The 21,645-nt window shown below is 28.2% G+C and overlaps 1 protein-coding gene across 1 annotated transcript in view; it reads left to right on the top strand.

Moving 5' to 3' along the window:
- Positions 1–21,645, top strand: part of FoxP (forkhead box transcription factor P) — a 375,202-nt gene that overhangs the window by 158,883 nt on the left and 194,674 nt on the right. The window contains exon 2 of the mRNA XM_011506577.1: positions 20,925–21,032. Coding sequence (XP_011504879.1) covers positions 20,925–21,032 — 108 coding nt within the window. The remainder of the gene's footprint in view (positions 1–20,924; positions 21,033–21,645) is intronic.

Genomic DNA, 21,645 nt, shown 5'->3' with positions numbered 1-21,645 from the left:
TCATAAGACACCGGGAGGCCCCTAATAGTTCTCAACGAAGAAAAGCACTCGTTATTTATGCGCGAGAGGGAAAAAGATGGAGATAGAGCGCAAGCGTGCCCCGAAATATCATATTTAATTTTTATTACATTAGGAGCTGTGTATGTGCGCGCGGCACCGACTTCGACCCGTCAGCCAAACTTACAGGCGCAGACCAAACGAGAAATGTAAAGAGGGGAGAAAGAAACGCGGCCGGGCTGTATATGTAAATATGCCGTGATACATTGGATACTAGCTTATAAACACCCCATTTTTATTCGGCGGGCGTCTACGAGCATCCACGACACGATGCCCCCCCCCCCACGACCACCACCCCCCGACCATCCCCCGACCATCCCACGACCATCCCCCGACCGCCACCCGACCAGCCGCCGACGCCGTACTGCCAGCGACGCAGCCTCGGCCCCGACCTCTTTCGACCTTTCCTCCGCTCTTTTTCAAATACTTAACACAAGCCTGGGCATGGTCCGTCTGTGCGCACCCATACGAATTGACAGAGGGCGGATTAACGAGCCTATTCGCGCGTGAAATAATAGCTTTCTCGATAATTAAAAACAAATAAACAAACAAACAAACAAACAAACAAACAAGCAAACGAATAAACAATCGCGCTCGATTAATACGGACATTAGAAGGAGAAATTTTTGACTGGGAGGACGTGTCGGCTAGTACGTAGCCGCCCACGAGATCGTCGAGTCCGCGACGAAGCTACCAATACACAACGAGAAAGATTCCCTGCGTCTCGTAGCTCAAAAAACTCTCCTGGTCCAGCCGGCAATGAGATCCGTACGGTGCTGGGGCCATTCTTTTTGCGTTTCTATTCAGCATCACGTGCAGCGATATCGTTACCAAGCTGGAACAGCACACCTTTGCCAACTTCTCCAGACTGTCGCCCAGCCATAACGCCATATACGTTTATTTGAAGCCGGTGTCGATAGAGTTTGTTCGCGCATCCAGTCATTTTTCTCACCCCGACACGTTTTTTTATGGTCGAGCGCCGCGCGTATTTATTATCTAAGTTTCACTCGTGCGGGAGGAAACGGCCGATGTCGATGATTCTCTTTTCTTTTCTTTTATCTTCTGCTCCGGTGCCAGACTGTATAATTTTATGGCTCTCTCCTTTTAAAGGAGGATGTTGCGAAAATGTGCTAGTACTTCATTTTATTGTGATGTATTTATGCTTTCGTAATTTTAATGTTATTGCTCGATACAATTCAACGCTACCGCCTAGACTTTTACTTTCGGCCATTGCCAAGTTATGAAAAATGTATTCATTTGCTTTCCCGCATTTAGTTAGTTTTAACTGATTAACGAGGTAGGGGATTCAAAATTATCCAATGTGTTATAAATACTCCGAGACTCATGAGCCCGAATAGATATTTTTTACTGCGCGAATTTTTATTTCAGACTTTTTTCTATTTAAAATCTGTAAAAGTTTAACTATGCTGAAGAAGATGTATCTATAGACGTATGGAAGTCGATATTGCTTGAACGTATGCACAATAGCGCATTACAAAATTACATTAATCAATTGTGAATTTAGTAAATATCTTGGATTAATACCTTCATTACCATGACTTTGAATATAAAAACATAATTTACAGTTAAATAGGACATCAATTAATATGCGTTATAATATTTTATCCGTGATATTTCTTCGTATCATCGTAATTTTTCCTACGGACATTCTTTGATAATCAATTGTACCTTACTACATTTATGTAAAAAGCCAAATATTCTATGTAGCAATAACTTGATTAAACGCGATTGAATGGGAAATTCATTTATAGATGTTTTGCCCTTGGACGCTAAAACGTATTTGTTATTTTTGGACATTGACGCACAGCCTAAAAGGAGTCTTATGGACCAATTCATTAGCCCTCCATCATAATCTCAATCTCTTCGGAATGAGTCTTCAACTTTAAATTTTTAAGTGATTCTCGGAATATCACAGATTCGTTTACAATTAAAAATTCACCTTAATTTTGATGCTTTTCATTCGAATAACTTACTATTTAATACAAAATTTATTTATTTATTTATTTATTTATTTGTTTGTTTACCGTTATACTTATAAAATTCAATAGGGCAATAACTATTCTTCAATCGTATAAATTAAACTTTTGAAATAATAGATATTTATGACATTCAATACGATATTACCTTTATTTTTACTTTATTTTTATTTTGAAATTTTTTTTGTTCATTCAATATTAAAATATTTATGTATAAATTAATTACCGAATATTAATTTATTAATAATCAATATAAAACGGCACACTAAAATATTTAAAATTTTTAATATTTCTTGGATCGTCAAAATTTACATTAATAATTGGGCAATGTAATACGAATTTTTATAAAAAATTCAAAATTATCTGAAAATTTAATGCATTTGGAAGATAAAATTCTTTTTGTGATTAAATTTTTTGAAAACCACATCTCAATTCTTTTTTTACACTTTTTAATAAAAAATTATATATAATAAATTAATTAATACTTTTATAAATAAAAAAAATTAATATCCTTGCTAATATATTGCGTTATAACAAAAATTTTAGCTAAACATACAATTTTACAAAGTTTTAATGTTATTTAACACAGTTCAAATAATAATTTTTATGACGTATTTATAATTACGTAAAATTTAACGATATTCACGTCAATATATTTTAACAATTACGTGGTAATACTGGATTAAAAATTAATGTCGAATTAAAAATTAAATATTAAGTTTTGACCCATTTTTCCCTTCAAATAAAACACCTTCTTCCTTCCTTTTATTTTCTTAAGTCGTCGGGAATTTAATTAGAGACAAAATATTCCGTACATTGTCCAACAGCAGATTATGTTCTATGCGAATGTAATTAAACTAACTTCGCCGTAAAATCTACACGAATATTGACTATTCGAAAAAATTGTGAAGAAAAAAAAACCAGAAAAATAAATAAATTAAAAATAATGCAAATTTTACGTGCTATTTTTACAATATAGTTTTATGGTATTTATAATATTGGCGTAGTTGAAGAATAAGCAGCAAACTCCTTTACAACAACTATTTGAGCACATATATTAACAAATAATAATAATAAATAATAATTATCAATAATAATAATATTATTATTATCTATAATACATATGATACCGTTGAGACCACATGTTTTGAATTTAAAAGCCATGACAAAAGAGTTTGTACTTTAATAGTTATTATTGATAATTATTAGGCATCTTAAAAATGTTAACTATTTAGCTTATTTATAAATAATATATATTTTACTCGATAAAATCTTATGATATGAAGACCGATTTAAAAATTTATAATCGATTCCATACAATTAATTATATGTATATATGATGATTTTTGTAAAATAGAATAAAATTTATTTTAAAATTTTTATAATAAATAAATAATAATCTAAGATATAAGTTTTAACACGCTAACAAATGTATTCTATTTGGTACAAAATTTTTCATCATATGACAATATCTAAATATATAAAATGCATTTAAATTGTCATATTAATTGCGCCCTTCTTGGAATAGGATAAAATTATATATTGCCTTAATTTATTTTCACAAAAATTTTTAATTATCTCTTTATATTTAGTGCTTTACATTATTTAAATTGTATGCAATGTTATATCGATTATTTGTCATAGGCATATGTAATAATATCTTGTATACCACATGGTACATATATACACCGCACAACACTATGAACAAATTTAAGCTCCGTTTTGATTATATTATATTTGTATTAATATATAGACTAATATCAATATATTAACTGGATAAAAATGAATAATAAATAAATTTATAACGTTAAAAATTTTGATTTTTGAACAAAACTCTCTAATTATATAAAAGTTTAATATTTTAATTTTTACCGAAGCGCTAAATAATTAACAATTTTCTAGAAATAATTATGCATTCTTGCAACTAAAATATCTTGCAAATAGTTTCCTGTATATATATTGTGTCAATATCAACACTGCTATTTGTATTTTAAATTTTCATACAATATACATATGATTAAATTTCTTCGATTAAACGAACAGATTCTAAAATATATTTTATAATAGATATATTAGCCAATTGAGTTTAAATTTATTACAAGAAACAATATTATTGAAGCCTTAGTAATTAGTCCATTAATAGAATGTTATATTAGATTATGGATATACGTATTATGGAAATATCGTTGTTATCTTTAAGTATTTATCAAATAATTCGTTGATTTATTAATACAATATATTTCCCTTGTAAAATAACAATTTTTTATCAAATCAAATTTTAGTACTTGTTATAATATTCTAATTTAACACAAAGAAATAACAATGTATTTCTTAACTAGTTAAAACAATTTAATTTTATATTTCACGATTTAATATATGAATAATGGCCTATAAGTGAATATTTTTTAATTTAACAATTTGTCTCAAATACCCAAATAATATTGAAGGATTTATCGTAGTTACAATTATGAAATCAACAATTAGCATTAAAAAATTATAAATTCTTGTAATTATCCTGGAAATTTAAGGAAATATACATGCACTCGCATGTGCTTGCAGGTATGTGTCCACACACGTGTGCACTATCATACATAAATAGAATACGTACAAGATACGTATAAGATATTATATCATATCAAAAAAATATTTACATTTAACAAATGATATAGCTCGTATTGTTATTTATCTTAGTACTTATATAAGATTTAAGATATTAAAAACTGCATGCAGTTAAAAACTTTTCTGATTACTATATTGAATGTAAAATAATTAGGTATTATAATATTTAGTATTTATAAAATTTTAAAAGATATTAATTACATTGATATTTTCAAGTATGTCTTAATTTTAATGAGCAAATATACTTTATGCTATGAAGATATTTTATTCAATGAAAATTATTATTAATAATTAATTATATTTAATCTATTCAATTCTCTTCCATTTCTTCCATTTTTTTTATTATCGAGTTACTATTTAATGATTGTTTATCAAACAGAAATCATTTATTCACACCTGTAACTGCTAATGAAAGTACGTGAAATTTTTTGTTTAATTTATTACTATCTCGCATATTAATGAAAATAAAAAAATTAAATATTCAAATTTGAATACTATATACATAGAATTAATTACAGCAGATCTCATTATTATTATTTATATTTCATATATGTATAATTCATATATTATAATTATTACATATTTTTATCTTCAATTTCTTCCATTTGTGTTGATAAATACGAAAATACATAATACACGTAATAATACTTTATTGCTTAAAATTTAAGTATATCAATTATGATTATATTTTATACTAATTTTCAAAAAATTATTTATTTAAATTAATTCGATTTCTATTTCACTGTTTTATCATGATTATTTAACTTTACTAATTATTTAGTGTTTACATTAACAAAGTATTCAAATTTTAAAATATTTAATTAGACTGTATTATACTTATGTAGTTGATATTTGTACTAATTTTGAACAAAGAATAATTAATTTTAAATTTATCTAACATCACATGATAAAAGTCTGAAATGGAAACTTTTAGAATTAATGACTAATTGTCTTGAAATCGTTAGTACAGAGAATAGTAACTAATATAAGTAAACATACAATTTTATATCAACGCATATGTTTTTGTAGTATATAATATTTGTGTAAAGTCTATAAAATAAATTAAACAAGCAACCGCTAAAAAAGTTATTGCATATGTACCTAGAAAAACTCAATAAATATTTTATTGTTAACTTCTTGAATTTGCGTTTCTTATTTCGACAAAATAAGTAAATCCTAATGACGCATATTTATATACAAAAATTTTGAACTGTAAAAATAAAATACTCATTCTAAGAGTATGAGGAGCAAAATCTTTTGTATATATTGCAGAAAATTATGTTTTTCGCGAAATATCTCTACAACACAAGCTGTATCGGTTATTTTATCGTTGAACTTTAAAACCCAATTGTTTAATATTCAAAATTTGATTTTTCGGTATAAAATCTCCATGTTTTAACAATTAATGACGTCTAATTATAGATATTCGAAATTTCTGTCCATAAAAATATTATGTAAGCTAAGAAACAATTTTTTTTTAGCAAATCTCCGTTTAATAACATAATTGTCAAAATATAAAATAATTCCGTGCATGTAAGTATAAACTAAATTTTAACTTTGAATTACTGATGAAATAGAAGTATTCATTACATCACTAATCGAATAATTAAGAAAGAAAATGACATATTTTTAAATGGGCTTTGTATATACATTTATTTATTATAAATTGATATGAATTTGACGTATTGTACAATGCAGATAATGTACACTTATACGACCAAAAGATAATCGATATTATTGTTAAACTTTTCTGGAAATAAATAAACTTTCAAACGAATAATTTTAATCGCCTATAGTTTATATATGTGCATATATTTGTTTATTTGTTTGTAAAATTAATGATAGTAATGCATTCTCACTTTTAAATATAAGAATAATACATTAATTATTTTTAAGTAATCTTTTATATATTTCGATCGTTAAATTTGAAAAAAATAATTTTGCTTTGAAAAACGGTGTAAAACAAATAGAAAAAAGTTAGACTTGTAAAAATATTTATTGTCTTATCTCTATCGGTAATATATTTTCGGTAATATAAAACAATACAGAAGTGATAGTTTTAATGAAAAAATCAGCTGCTACACTTTCATATAAAATTTTCAATGTCAATTTTAATTATGATTTCTATATAATGAATATCTACTACCATCATAAATTAATAATATATTACTATAGCTGGTGAAATAAACTTATGCAACGATCCATGCTAATTTAATTGTATTTTAGTTAATAGTAAATATTTGTACGTGTAGATGTATTAATGTGTTGGTCGAGGCTGTGAAACTTAGCTCCATCCAGTAATTAATTTATAAAAATATATATTAGACCTCCTTCTTACCGACAATCGGTAATTTTTTGAAAACATTTTATTACTCTGCGTAAGCAGCCTGTCTCAACTCCTGAGCCGTTTTAATTAAATATAGGAAATTATCTTGACACGGTCGGAGCACATGAACATACACTAATAGATGCATTACAATAATTATTTTCAAGTACATTGGCTGTATTTACGTGGAACGTGCCGCTCCCTATTGCGATTGCGATTTTGACGTCATACGTATAACTGTTCTCGTTTTCGATTCTCAATACCCTATTTACAACCTTGTACTCCTTGTGCTTTACTGGCTTGTTATTACCTAGTTAAACTAGTTGAAGTTACGTCGATTACATATCTCAAACATTATAAGATTGGTATGGTCATTATTAATATTATCAATACACTCATTTGCCGTTCGGATCAACTATTCATGTATAATTTAGTATTGGTTTATCGACAAAATTACAATACGATAATTTTGAAATAAATTAAAAAAAATAATAATACAATTCGAATATGCCAGAACAAAAATAATATCAAATATTCGAAAAAATTTTAAGATTTGTGAGTGTTAATTTACTTTTAATTAATTCAGCACAACGACTAATTTGTTTAAATACTCAAACATTTAACTATATTTAATAAGCTATTACAATTTCTAAGATTAAAAACATCTTTGTATTTTAAATATTATCTGGATTCAAAATATTTCGAAATATAAATCAAACTTCTAAATATAAGTCATAAAAGTCATTATGATTAGTAATATGTTATATTAATAAAAGAAAATAAATAAAAAAAAATACATTTTCATGCCAAAAGTCGAAATTTATTTTGTAATGTTTACGTATCTCAATAAACACAAAATTAATAATTTTTTTCATAATTTACTGTAGCATTTCATTAACGCGGGTTATAAATCATTTTTATACAGGAGTAAATCGTGACATTAAAAAAGTAAATATATGAAATTCATTATCTAGTATTTCAATAAAATTAACAGATATTTTAATTTGTCTGCATGTATAAAAAACAATGGAATATATATATTATTAATTAAGAATTAATAATTAAGGATAGAGTAGCAAATATTAAAATTTTTGTGTTTGTTAATTTTGTTATTCGTGGCAAAATATTAAGAAATTCAACTTCATTTAAATAAGCGAGATAATTTTCCAAAAGCATTTTTATAATATACAACTATTTTAACAACATTTTAAACTTTTGATCTACTCCGTACAATTCATATATATATATATATATATATATATATATGTATAAACGTACTCGACGTATTTATCATCCCGTTCGTCAATCTCAATTCGTATTTTTGAGGAACACGCGTGTATCAGAGTGGTGTCTTCAACCTCGTTTTTGATATGCGTGAACATTTTAATATTTGAATGTTTGAAGATCAATAGTAAACGACAGAACTATAAGATGTCGTTTAGCACACGTGTGCGACCATAAGAGGTTGTTGACATTTTAAATTAATCAATTTTAAAACTTGCTAATTGAGAGTACGTAGTTTACGAAAAAATCTGTTATTTACCTTCTGTATTGCATGTATATTTATCAATACGGTGTGCATGAATAACTGAGAAAATACACTAATAAAATTCCTTAATAAGATGAAATATATATGATTCTTGGGAATATGAAAGACAATCGATAATCATTATACAGAAAATATTAAACAATACTTTTACAGATGTTTAGGATTAAACTGTAGAAATTCGTTTAGTACAACAAAACTTTCAAAAAAATTTTCTTTAGATTAATTTTAATATAATATAGTACAGATAATATTAATATGATATTTAGTGTAGCACAGATATTCTAAATGCATTCGATACTCAGTACATAATTAAAATTAATTATAATATTACAGTTGATTCGTCAATATTTGCATAATTATTTCATAATATTATTAAATAGGAATTATTTCATAATTCCTTTTGAACGTAAATTATTTATTAAAAAAAAAAGTTTTAATGTAAATCTCTTTTCGCTCGCTAATAGAATAAAAATTTGATATTATATTATATTAATATATAAGTACAATTTAACAAAATATATATCACAAAAATTTTTAAGAAAATCTATAATATAAGAATCTAATTATTTATATATTAGGGATCTATATCAACTAACGTAAAAAAATACTTATAATTATGAACAATATTATTTCAAAATTTCTAATTGAAATTTTCAAAAACTATCCTGTCTCCTGTTTAGATTAAAATAAATAGTCTTTATATTTATCTACATTAAAAATTATTATTATATATATATATATATATATATATATATATATACACACACACACACATTTACACTATATAATAAAAATCTATCTCAATAATTAATACGACTTCGAATTTACACGATTTTTAGTTTTTACTAAAATGAAATGCGTATTTTCGTTTTTTTCTTTTATTGTTGAACCTTTATTTGACCGAGGATATTCTATATTTATTTATGTTTCTTACATCTTCAATAAATGAACAATTAAATTATAGATGAAAATTACTTAACATAGTTGTATGAAATTTTTATACAATCTAGAGTTGATTTTATTCGTATATTAAAAATAATTAGTTATTTAAGTAGATTAAAAAATTGTTTGTAAAATATAATTTCTATACAATGTATATATAATGAAACGTAAGGAAAACTATAATTTATAACTAATAACATATTTAAAATTACTATTGCTCACTTCTTGCAAAAAAATGTAAGAAAAGCGATTTGGCAAAAGATTTGACAATCTGCAGAAGTAAACAATTCTTATATTTCATAAATTAAACGAAATATTTTTAAACTAATTTATTTATAAAATATGAATAACATTTTGAAGGTAAATGAGATATTAGCGATCTACAATTGTGCTTTCTTTAACTGAATTTTCATTAGAAACGAAGATATTTATATAAAAATATTATTGAAAGAATATAATACATTGATACATATTCCATAATTTTTCTATTGATTATTCTGTTTTTTTCTCTTTTTTTTTTTTTTAACTATTTAATACCATAAATTTATTTAAAAATATGATGATGACGAGATAGATGCGTATGAAGCTAATCCAAGAGAGAAGAAGTGAGTTTTTTTTTTTATATTAAAAATGTGAGTCTAAAAAATTCTGAACTCGATAAAATTCCATCTTTTTTCTGTGCTATTGTCAAAATATATTATGGACAGAATTTATCCTTGAAGTGAACTTCCTAAAAAACGAGAAAGAAAAAGAAAAAAAGCACCAACTACATATTGCCTTACAGACTGTGGCGATTATTATTTTTGTAATTACATTAAAGTATAAATGTTGCCAAGAAACATAATGGCAAATAAATATAAAATATTGATATTGCTGTGCATTATCGATATATCCATTAGAAATTGTCCACTGGGCTTTATAGAAGACAGCACGTACTCATAAGGTTCATCCAAATTATTAAAATAAATCATCTTTTTGCAGGCAAATAAGAGTTATGACAGAAAAAATAATTGGAAAATAAAAATGGAATAAAGGTAAGACGAATTATTCTGGCAGAGACATGAATGAGAAAGGTGAAGTAAATATAAACACAGAAATGGAAAAGGAAATACTTCAATATGAATTTTAACCATCGCGAGCGTGAGAGAACTGGTTAGAAAGGGAGAAAAAAGTGTAGGAAGGCGGCAAGTGAGGGAATGACTTCACGTGTACTCGACACGGCAGCAGCGGCAACGACGGAGCTCCGGCGAAACTTAACAAAACAATTTGTTCCAAAGCAAACAACGGCATCCGGTTTACTTGTGAATAAACAACATATTTATTTTTAGAGACGACGGCTCTCGTGCAGACCTCGACTTGCTCTTGCTCGCTCCCAATCTGCGCCTCTCTCTCCCTCTCCCCCCTCTCCCCCTCACCCCTCTCTCCCTCCCTCCCTCTCTCTCTCTCTCTCTCTCCCTCCCTCCATCTATCTATCTATCTGTCTATCTATCTATCTATCTATCTATCTATCTATCTATCTATTTATCTATCTATCTATCTGTCTGTCTGTCTCGCTCAATCATTTAAAGGAAGTTGGACAAAACAATTTATACATGTTTACGTGCGCCATATAACATTTACAAACGATGATCCAAAGAGATTTAAGTTTAACTTTCTAATTTTTATTATTATTTATTTCTTTTTTTATTATTGACTTATATCATTAATTGGAATCTGACATTTCATTCATTTGACTTTTCTATGTATTTCTCTTGTACAATTAAAGTATTTTATTGGAGTACATGATTTATTACTTATTAATATCAAATTTAAAATAATTTCATTAACGACCTAACAATGTTTCTGTTTCTTTAATAATGAATCTAATATTTATAATAATCTTTGATGCTACTTCATTCACAGACATTTTTTCTCATCGATATAATGCCTATACCAAACCAACTGTGTGACAATATAATTAATATTTTTGAAAATATTGGGTTTTATAATAAATCGATAACATAGACTTAACTATTATGGCTTCGGCGAACTTAGCAACTCCAATAACATGTTTTAATCCTTAAACAAATGTAAAAATTGAAAATTCATCGTCGTTTTTATACTCATCACTGAATTAATCGTACCACAATAAATGCATAGTTTAAGAAGAAAAAATGTCTAAAATGCATCGCATAAAGCGCCAAGCGCTTGAATGCGATTTTTCAGATAATTTCGAGAATGGGCGCAAACATGCGGGAAAGACAAACAGTGTTAAACAATCCGTCATCCTATACGTTTATACGTTTCGCTGTTTAGTCGATTCATCAGCATCCCAAGTTGAGAAAAATACTTGGCAGGACATTCTTGTATACATTCGCGCAGAGTTTTGTAAAAATATTTCCAAACGCCGACATCTTTTGTCTCAGCTGCACCGCGTGTATGTGTGAGAATTCATTATGAGTTTATTTGATAACTTACAACTATATGCCGAGAAAATTTATCAATAAACCTATGTGATTTTGGTTTTGGAAAATTTGAACAAATTTTAAATGAAATAAAACATGAGTGTTCGTAACTATAGAATTTCCTAAAAAATTTTGTGATTAAACATTAGTTGTAATTTTGTATCTTTTTAAACAAATTATCCAACATTCGTGAAATAATCTTTAATATTGGATTATTATTGTTGTCTGCTCAATACGTAATTGTGTCTGCTTCCACAAAAATAAATCGCCTACAAAACCTACGGGAAAAACTTTAAAAATAACAAGCAAATAAAAAAAGTTATATCCATGTTTTTTTTTTTTTTTTTTATATTGCCAAATGCTGTATCACAATTAATTTATGAATATAATTCTCAATAGAATCCACAAATAATACAATCAAGTGCAATTGTGCGTATGCATTGTCAATTGCATTGTTAAAGGAATTTCACATTTGACAATTGCAAGCTGTCAGAGAATAGAAAAAAAGAAAATCATTTGTCAATACGAACCTCTTGCATAATTTAAAATATAGAATCGTTGTTCAACTCGCAAGCTGAAGCCTTTTGTGCATAAATAATCCAGGAGATCCATTGGGATGACCCTGAAAGATGACGGGGCATTTTATTCATTTGTTTGTACGCAAAGTGTAAATACTCGCAGAAAAATCTCTTGTTAGAAACAAGAAGTTCTCAACATCACCTCACCAAGATCGAGGAGTTTAACTGAGAGAATCAGAAAAACGTATTAGTGGCGGCAACCGATGACGTAATCCCGGGTAAGCGAACACGTGTATTGTTTCTGGGTGTGCGCCGTATGGAACTTGATTGTTTACCGACGCGTTTGCGCTTCGTCCACTTTTGTCTGGAATACGTAAACCGCACCGCCTAAGCTCCTCTCATCAAACACAGCGCCAGCATCGCGCCTCGCAATCGCGTATTTAGTCATTACCGATGTTTATTTTATATAATTCGGCTTCTCGATGACTCATTGACATATTTTTTTGCTCTATTGTATACCAAAGTTGCTTTATAGATTCGGCCGTATCCAATTTTTATAAACAAGGAGGAAAAAGTGCCGATTAGCCATGTAGCATTTAAAGTGTACAGGAGTAACATTCAATGTTCAAGATCATTTTAATACTTTGGATTATTTTTAGATATTTGCTTGTAATAAAATAAGCAAATTCAGTTAATAATTGTATTCCTTTTAAAAAAAAATTGGTCTTCTCAATGCATTTGTATATATATATATATATATATATATATATATGTATGTATAATAATTCATATTTTTTATTTATGCATAAATGGTGATAGACATTTGTAAATGGTATATATTATTATTTTTATTCAATATTAAGTTTCTATAAATGATCATTGAATATATGAAAGCTTTGATCAAACAATCCATAGAAATATATGATTGTGTTTTTACTTCTGCTGTCTTGTTAATTTATTAATTTCATTTCTTTAAAATTTCCATATATTATATGGAATATTATCCTTTGTCAACATATGGACATTTAAATATTTGTTCAAAAACATTGAGCTAAAATGTTAAATTAAATTCTTTTACCGTAAACGACAAATAATTTAAAAATTTTGTATCGGAAACGCGTTATAATACCTTTTCTTCTTCTTTATTTTCTTCTTTTTTGCTTAATTATCTTAATAGGATTTAAAACTGTTATCCACTGAAGCTTATCGGGCCTAAAACTTCAAAGGATATTTTTAAAATTTTGGAATTTCATAATGTTCATTTTGTTCATTAAAACCAAATTTCACTGTGATATCAATGCAGCATCATCTAAATATTATTATTTATTCTTTAAGCATATAAGTATGCATACAAGTATGTATCTATACCAATATATCAAAAATTTGTTTAATTTAAAAAAAAAAAAAAAAAAAAAAATCAAATCAATATTATTAACATTTCTAATAAATCTTGAATAAAAAAAAAAAAATAAAAGTTAATATATTTTAGACATAAATTACTCAAAATCATGAAGAAATTAGAGTATTATCATTCTAAATGATTTTTAATTAAAATTCTGACAATTTGTATATTTGTAATTACATTTGAAAGTATTTCAAAATACTATTTCCCTATTGAATATCATTATTATAGAATAAGAAGACTTTCATAATCATTAGAGTAAAAAAAAAATATATATATATATATATTTCGTGAAATAATAGATGAAGAAATGAAAGTTAGATATCAAATTTTTTTTTTAATTTAAACTTATATATAAAAGACGTTTCTTATCAAATACTAAAAAAAAACCCCGGTTACTTGTATTTGTTTTTTTTTTTTTTTTTTTTTTCAGTTCAATAAATAGAATAAATATACATTACCTTTATCTTCTGACAGATTTTAAAATAAATTTTTTAACCAAATTTTAACATAAATTTCAAATCTTCCGTTATTATGTGCTTAAATTTGTCGATATTATTTATTCAAAAAGTATTTATTCTAGTAAAAAATATCTTATCTTATTTGTATTCTATTCTTTAGACGGATAAATAGTTCTTGCAGAAAGTAATGAGCGTCAAAATTTCAGTATGAATAGTATATAATTATGAAATTTTGAAGGCAAAATATTAATTTTTATGTGCGAAACCATTTAAACAAAATGCGATTCAAATTTACAAAATAAATACAAGTAGTATCTCTAAGTATATAGATAAATACTTAACGGATCCTGTTAGATACGCCGTTTCATTAAATATTGTCGCTTATATTATCTGACCAAACCTTAACTGAACTTTTCTCAATTTCCACCGCCTCGCGGAGCTTGAATTTGTCTCATTAGAGTGAATAAATCGCGTCACGTAAAAATATATCAACTTGACGCGATGAACTATCGCTGTGAAATTTAACCAATACCAATTGCTTTCACTCTAAAATCAGACCTCGTTTTCATGCATTTCACAATAAACTGCATTCATCGCCAGCATTCATCAGAAAATTCGTCTATTGTTTCCATCTTGTAACTGCTAATTATAGAATTATAATTGTGCGATTATTTAATACGAGTTCTCACTCGTCGCCATTTTCCAACTGCATCCGTCTCGTCCGCGCACACGCCAGAACAAAATATCCAAATACGACCAATGTGAGCCGATGCACATTTCCGGGCACCGTAAGGGATACGAATGTTAAGGAGCATTTCAAACGTCTCGCTCAGCACACCACAAACCAATTCGAGAGATAAGATAAGGTTGTAAAATGCACGGCGCACGCGCATCGATTTCTTACTTTATTGCTGTATATCTTGGCATCTATCTTTATCTTGTATTTCACGGTTCGTCTGAAGGTACGTCGGCCGTTGTGTCTCTCCGAGATTTATTGCCAAATTCGATAGTCCGAGCACTTGCCAATTACCGCTTTTCCAACCTCTCGCAACGTGCGGCTCTTCCCTTTTCTTACACCTTACACACGCCGCCACGCGCACACGTAATTTAGCCGAACGACCGACTTATTCACGTAAAGTATTATTCTTGAATGATTATCCCGATAAAAATGCCTTTAATGGTGGACAAAATTTATGAACTTTTTACAAATTAACCACAATATCATAATAATCAATGTTATCAAATAATTCTAACTAACGTGCCTCTCTCTCTCTCTCTCTCTCTCTCTCTCTCTCTCTCTCTCTCTACCTCTCTCTCTACCTATCTCTATCCATGTCTATCTATCTCTATCTATCTCTATCTATCTCTCTACCTATCTCTATCCATCTCTATCTATCTCTATCTATCTCTATCTATCTCTATCTATCTCTACCTATCTCTATCTATCTCTATCTAACTATCTCTCACTCCATCTCTCTTTCAATTTCTGTTTTATATACTGTAGATTTAAAATGAATGTAATTTCTTAATTAATTAAACTTTATAAGCAAATATCGATGAATTGTAGGAATATATTCCTTACACATATATTTCACATTATAATTCCATTTACTTATTTTATATATGTAATATCGTAGTAGATAAAATATCTACTGACCTTGATATATTAAATGTATCAAATGAAATATTTTATTTTTTATCTCTATTATATACTCTATATACTATATTTTCGTTTAATTTAGTAAGTTTCAACTATACTATCGAAATTTCTTAAATTTAAAAAAATCGATATAATTAAAATGTAGGTCTGAATTGTATTTATTTTTTTTTTCAAAATACATTAAATTGAAATAAATGAAATAAATAACTCAAGATGAAGTTTAATACATCAATGATTAAGCATTTGTAAAGGAGCTATCATCACCAAAGTTTCAACTTCTAAGACTAATATTATTAATATTTTCGAAATGATATCGCTCACGACACAATCCTATATGATGATAGCTTCTCAGATGCTGAGTAGAATATAATTAATTTTTACTTATTTTAAAGCTAAACAATTACTTATATTATACATAGGATTTAATTAACGCGATATCCTATAACGTATTTCAGTATATAAAGTCTAGCGTCACAATAAGTTTGTTAATATGCAATGCAAGCAATTAAACAATTATTCCATTAATAAAATAAAATAAAAAATTAAAGTGACTCATTTTGTTTATTATAATATTTATTCAATTCGTCGTGATGTTGTAAGTATAAAGTTCCATTATATATAAGATTACGGTAGTAGTAATATAGCAGAAAACAACTTATGGCAATCCACCCTTCGCTTTAATTCAATCCTAATAAGCCGTACGCGTGAAACACTACTGAAATACCAACTGCAATGTCGTTTAAGCAATTATTATCAATTATTTTGTAATTTTATTTTGTAATTACATCTTGTAATTGAAATTTTTCACATTAATTAAAAAACCATAATGAAACAAAAAAGAAACAAAAAAATCGATTTTCTATAAGTAATTCATAACATATGATATAATAATCTAATATATGTATATATATATATATATATATATATATATATAAAGTTGTGAATTAAAGTCAATATGATAAATACGTAGCACAATTACATTGTTTTGCAAAGAATTATCGATCTTGAGAATCGGCTCAATGCTCTCGAGAGCAATAAATCGCGATGAATAATTCTCGTAAGCAAGCTTTTGAAATCGCAGATAAATACGAGTATGCGTGCAGAAATATGTAATAAAATCGACGATTAAACTCATTACACAATTCCAACTTACAATGCGTATTCGAAGAAACATTCGGCAACAACAGAAAACACGCGTACATCCTATATAATTCGCCTTCCGAAAACTTGCATATCGAAACATCGAAGTCATGCCGACTTACATATTATAGATTCGTTGTACGGGCCGTGATTCATTCCGCGAAATGCTTAACGAGCTTTACTTTGTTATTTCGGCTACGCCCACGTGCTCTAAACGCATTCAAAGGATTTGGAAAATATATATTCTCTCTCTCTCTCTCTCTCTCTCTCTCTCTCTCTCTCTCTCTCTCTGTCTCTCGCTCTCTCAACATGGAAACAAGCGTCGCGATTGCATCACGTTCGAAGCTCGAGCAAAGTCGACCTCAATTCAGAAATTTCCATGAATAGCGTAGGCGTTACTTTCGCCAAAAGTCATCTTTAGCGTCCTCGGTGCTCCTCGTTGCTGCCCATTTGATTCACGAGTCACAATTTTATCGCTTAATATACGGAATTATCGTCGAATTATATCACTTAATGCGATTTGCATGGAACTTTTCTGCCCCCTATGGAAGCTCCAAGCCTTTTCATGTTAATTAAAAGATTTTTGCCGTTCGTTTTGCTTTCGATTCTTCTTTTTTTCCTATATCCTTCTCTGAAAGTTGCGCTTAATTTATACATCGGTAAGTCGTGTGTACGTACGCTGATCAAACAACCGAATTAAATATTAAAATTAAGTGCATATCGAGATAAAGAAATTTTTTTTTTTTTCTTTTTTTTTTTTCGTTAACATAAGTGAAGTTTTATAAATTTTTAGGTAATTTAAATGAATAAATGTGTAATTGCCTTTTTACCGGTGTAAATAAATCACCAAGTTAGGACGGTCACTGAGAATAATAATAAACGACAAATCAAACCTATGAGTAATGTACTTAATTAATAATGCATCTAGTATAGCATATATAACATACGAAAGGGAAAAAATGAAGTGCCGAGAGGAATATACGCGGCTGAAATTCACTACGCTACTTTTTCATTTACTATTAAAGTGGATTGCATTCGGAAGGAGAGCGCTCCACGCGTTTTTGGGTGAAAAGTAGCGAAATCGCAAAAAGTATACCTGCGTGACGTAATGGCGGCTTTAGCTTGAAATAAAAAGACGAAGTGGAGACCGCCGCGAGGAGAAGACGAAGCGTTCTCATTATATCGTAGTGATTTATGCGCGCGCTAGGAGAAGATTTTTCGGATGGCGGAGGAGGACACGAAAGTTAAAAGAAAAATAAGGCTTATGGGGTGCAAAGTTGAGAGACGAGAAAAGCTCTGAGTTGAATATACATTATGACACTGGAAATTTTCACTGGCTTGACTTGTATACAGGACTTTGGCTCTCATCACGACATCCTCCTTTTTTTCTATTTTTTTTTTTCATTCATTATTATTCTTTTTTTTTTTCTTCATCGTGAATCTACCTAATAGGCATTTAATTTAAATATCTGAAAATGAAAATGTATCGTTTCTTCAAAAATACTTTGTATATTAAAATATTTTGAATGTCACGATGCGGTTTTATGTGCTCGACTGTCGTGGTCTAGTGTTATAAAAAAATGTTACTGCATATAATTCATATATTTTAATGTTTAATAATATTTATGCATAAAGTCGGATTGTTTGTATAGAAAAGGATCTTTATGAGTATAATAGGCTTTACGAAATTTTACTAATTAATATACATTAGAAAGAAAAGATATTTATTTGAAATACTTTTTAAATAAATTGTACAAATTAATGTATAACGATGACATCAGTTATAATAAATATCGCTAAAACTTATTTATAAATTTATATTTTATGCTTAAACTCACCCATTTAATTTATAAAATCTCGCAGAGACACATGAAGTCGTCCAATTTGCATTTATTTCACATATTTCATTACCTTTCCTTATTTCCAAATTAACTAATTTCATAACTTCCAAGCAATTTTTGTCAAACTATTATTCAAAAGATTAATTCTTTACAATAATGATAAAAGGAAAATTGTTAAACAAAAAAAAAAAAACTCAAAAACAGTCAATAATTTCCTATTTTACCACTTTGACTTTGAATGTAATGCTCATATAAATCAAACATTATAATCTTATAAGAGACATGGCACTTCTTTGTCAAGAAAGTCATGTTTTCAAATGTAGTTGAAACTACATTTCCCCCTCTTAACAATCAATATCATATCATAATGATCGCATTAGCTTTCATATATGAATAATATATGGAGATTGTCAAAATTTATTACTTTTTTTTTTTTTATTGTTGATTATCATAAACATTAGTGAGTAAAATTGATTATAATTGTAAGATGAAAGTAAAAATAAAAATACCTTATTTCTTAATCAATATTTAAACGTACCTTTTTATCATCTTAGCAACAAAATGTCTTATTACATTAATTAACTTTCATTATTGTGATCACGTCAATCTAATCTTTTCATTATTTTCAATTTCATTATTATAGAGAAATCGGATAGTGTGCTAATCGAAGTTTCCGTTATTTCTGAAACAATTCTTAGATATCTCAAATAATCTGTCCTAACTGTACAGTTTACGGATGGTCAAAGAAAAATAACTCTTTTTATCTACACATTAAATCTTTATTAAGAAGTAATGAGCTTTTAAGTATTAACATAATGTAATAATTAATTATTGGTTTTTAAATTATATTAAAACCTTGCTCTATTTATTTATAGCGCTTTTGATTGAATTAAATATTAACATTTTTATCTTAATTTTAGACAGTAATGCATATTTTATGAAAACTTAAATTTTTTCAAATTACATCAAAACGTATAAAAATAATTGAATGATAAAACCTTTATAATTTTGGCAGAAACTAAAATAAAAAAAGTGTTGGACATTTAAAAGCATGAATTGTGTGGAATGCGTACTATCCGTATTTCTCTTTAATTAAAAAAAAAAAAAAAAAAAGACAGCAAAAAGAAGAGAAAATGAAAAAAAGGAGAGAAATAAAAACCTTAGATAATCGAACAAAAGTCTACCTCAGGTGCATTGAGTTAGGCCATTTACATGAAAACGTGAAAATGAAATTGTTGAGAGATAAAAACAATGAGGCAGAAAGGGATGGATTGAAGCAAAGGCAAAATGATATGTAAAAAGTTCACGCTAAAACGCGTTTAACCGAGCGCATATAGAAAAACATGACCTAATACCTAAAAAGTTTTTGGCCATGTTCGTCTGTAGAAAAAACTTTGAAATTTTGTGTACCTATCATGCCATTAGATACGAAAAAAAAACTATGATAAAGTACATCGTAATTATTATATTTTAATACATACCTTTGACTTTCATCATCATCTCTTTAACCTTTAAAATCAATCTATCACGATTAATGAAATTTTGCATTAACAGTACGTAAGCTCAAATTTTCTCCCTTTTCCTAATTGAACTATTTCACTTGTGAACATTATTATTATAAAGTGTATACACCTCGGAAATTCTTTATTTCCGTATTCTTATTCTAGAATTTAGAACTCCTCAAGTGCAACAACAATTCCATTTAATAATAATAATAATAATAATATATATATATATATACCAGGAGACGCAAATTACTTATTAAAAGCTATACATTTTAAGTAACAATCGCAGAATCAACAGACATGATTTGAATTCACTTCTGATAATATCGCAGTTTATTTCAGTTTCAAGTCCCCCAAGATAATTAATTAAACCTCCGAATGATTGAGAAAATACTATTAATATTGTAGTTACAGGGGAAATGAATTTTCGATAATTTTAATTAGTAAAATGTATTCATTACAGGGGCACATTGGCGAGAGTCCATTCGACAACGGCTCCTGGGGGAAGGATCATTTTCATCCGACGACTGTTCCCTGGCAGGTGAATCCACGCGGCCACGGCCGAACGAACGTGAGTACTTTAAGGCTCCTGTTTCCTTCCGTCTTTAAATTATTTAGGATTCTCCATAGTGATATACCAATCAATCTGACTTTTGGTGGACCAAAGTTTATCAATTGCTTAACATTCTTTAATGTTACGTTCCTTAATACATCATAAGCTTTGAAAAATATATTATCAATCGAATCGAATTGTTTAATCGCACTCGCGTTTAAATGACTTTGAAACATTTGCTAAAAAATATCATTGCTAAAAGTAATCATTAGGTGCAATATTAAAACATCAATTTGAAATCTTTCTATCCAAAGATTCGCATTTAACCAACGAGGGATTAGTCAAGAGTACAGTCAGTGTTGAAAGAACTTAATCTCTCCCTCTTCCTCCCTTCTCGCTCTCTATCTATCTATCTATTTATCTATCTATCTAGCTATCCTCCTTTCCTCTTATCCAGCTTCTCTTCGCCGCATATACACACGAACGCACAGTAAGCTTTTTCTCCTTTCTCCGATAAATGCGAATCTAAGACCGATAAAGCGCCAGGAGCTGTTGCGGTCATTTAGATGGCTATGAAAGTGAGAGAATAAAAGATAAAGAGAGAGAAAGAGAAAGGAGAGCACTTAATCCT

Source organism: Ceratosolen solmsi, unplaced genomic scaffold (assembly GCF_000503995.2).
Source record: "Ceratosolen solmsi marchali unplaced genomic scaffold, CerSol_1.0 scaffold6, whole genome shotgun sequence".
NCBI classification, from domain to species: Eukaryota; Metazoa; Arthropoda; class Insecta; order Hymenoptera; family Agaonidae; genus Ceratosolen; species Ceratosolen solmsi.
The sequence above is the reverse complement of the archived record's forward strand: the minus strand, read 5'-3'. Positions and strand labels throughout refer to the sequence as shown.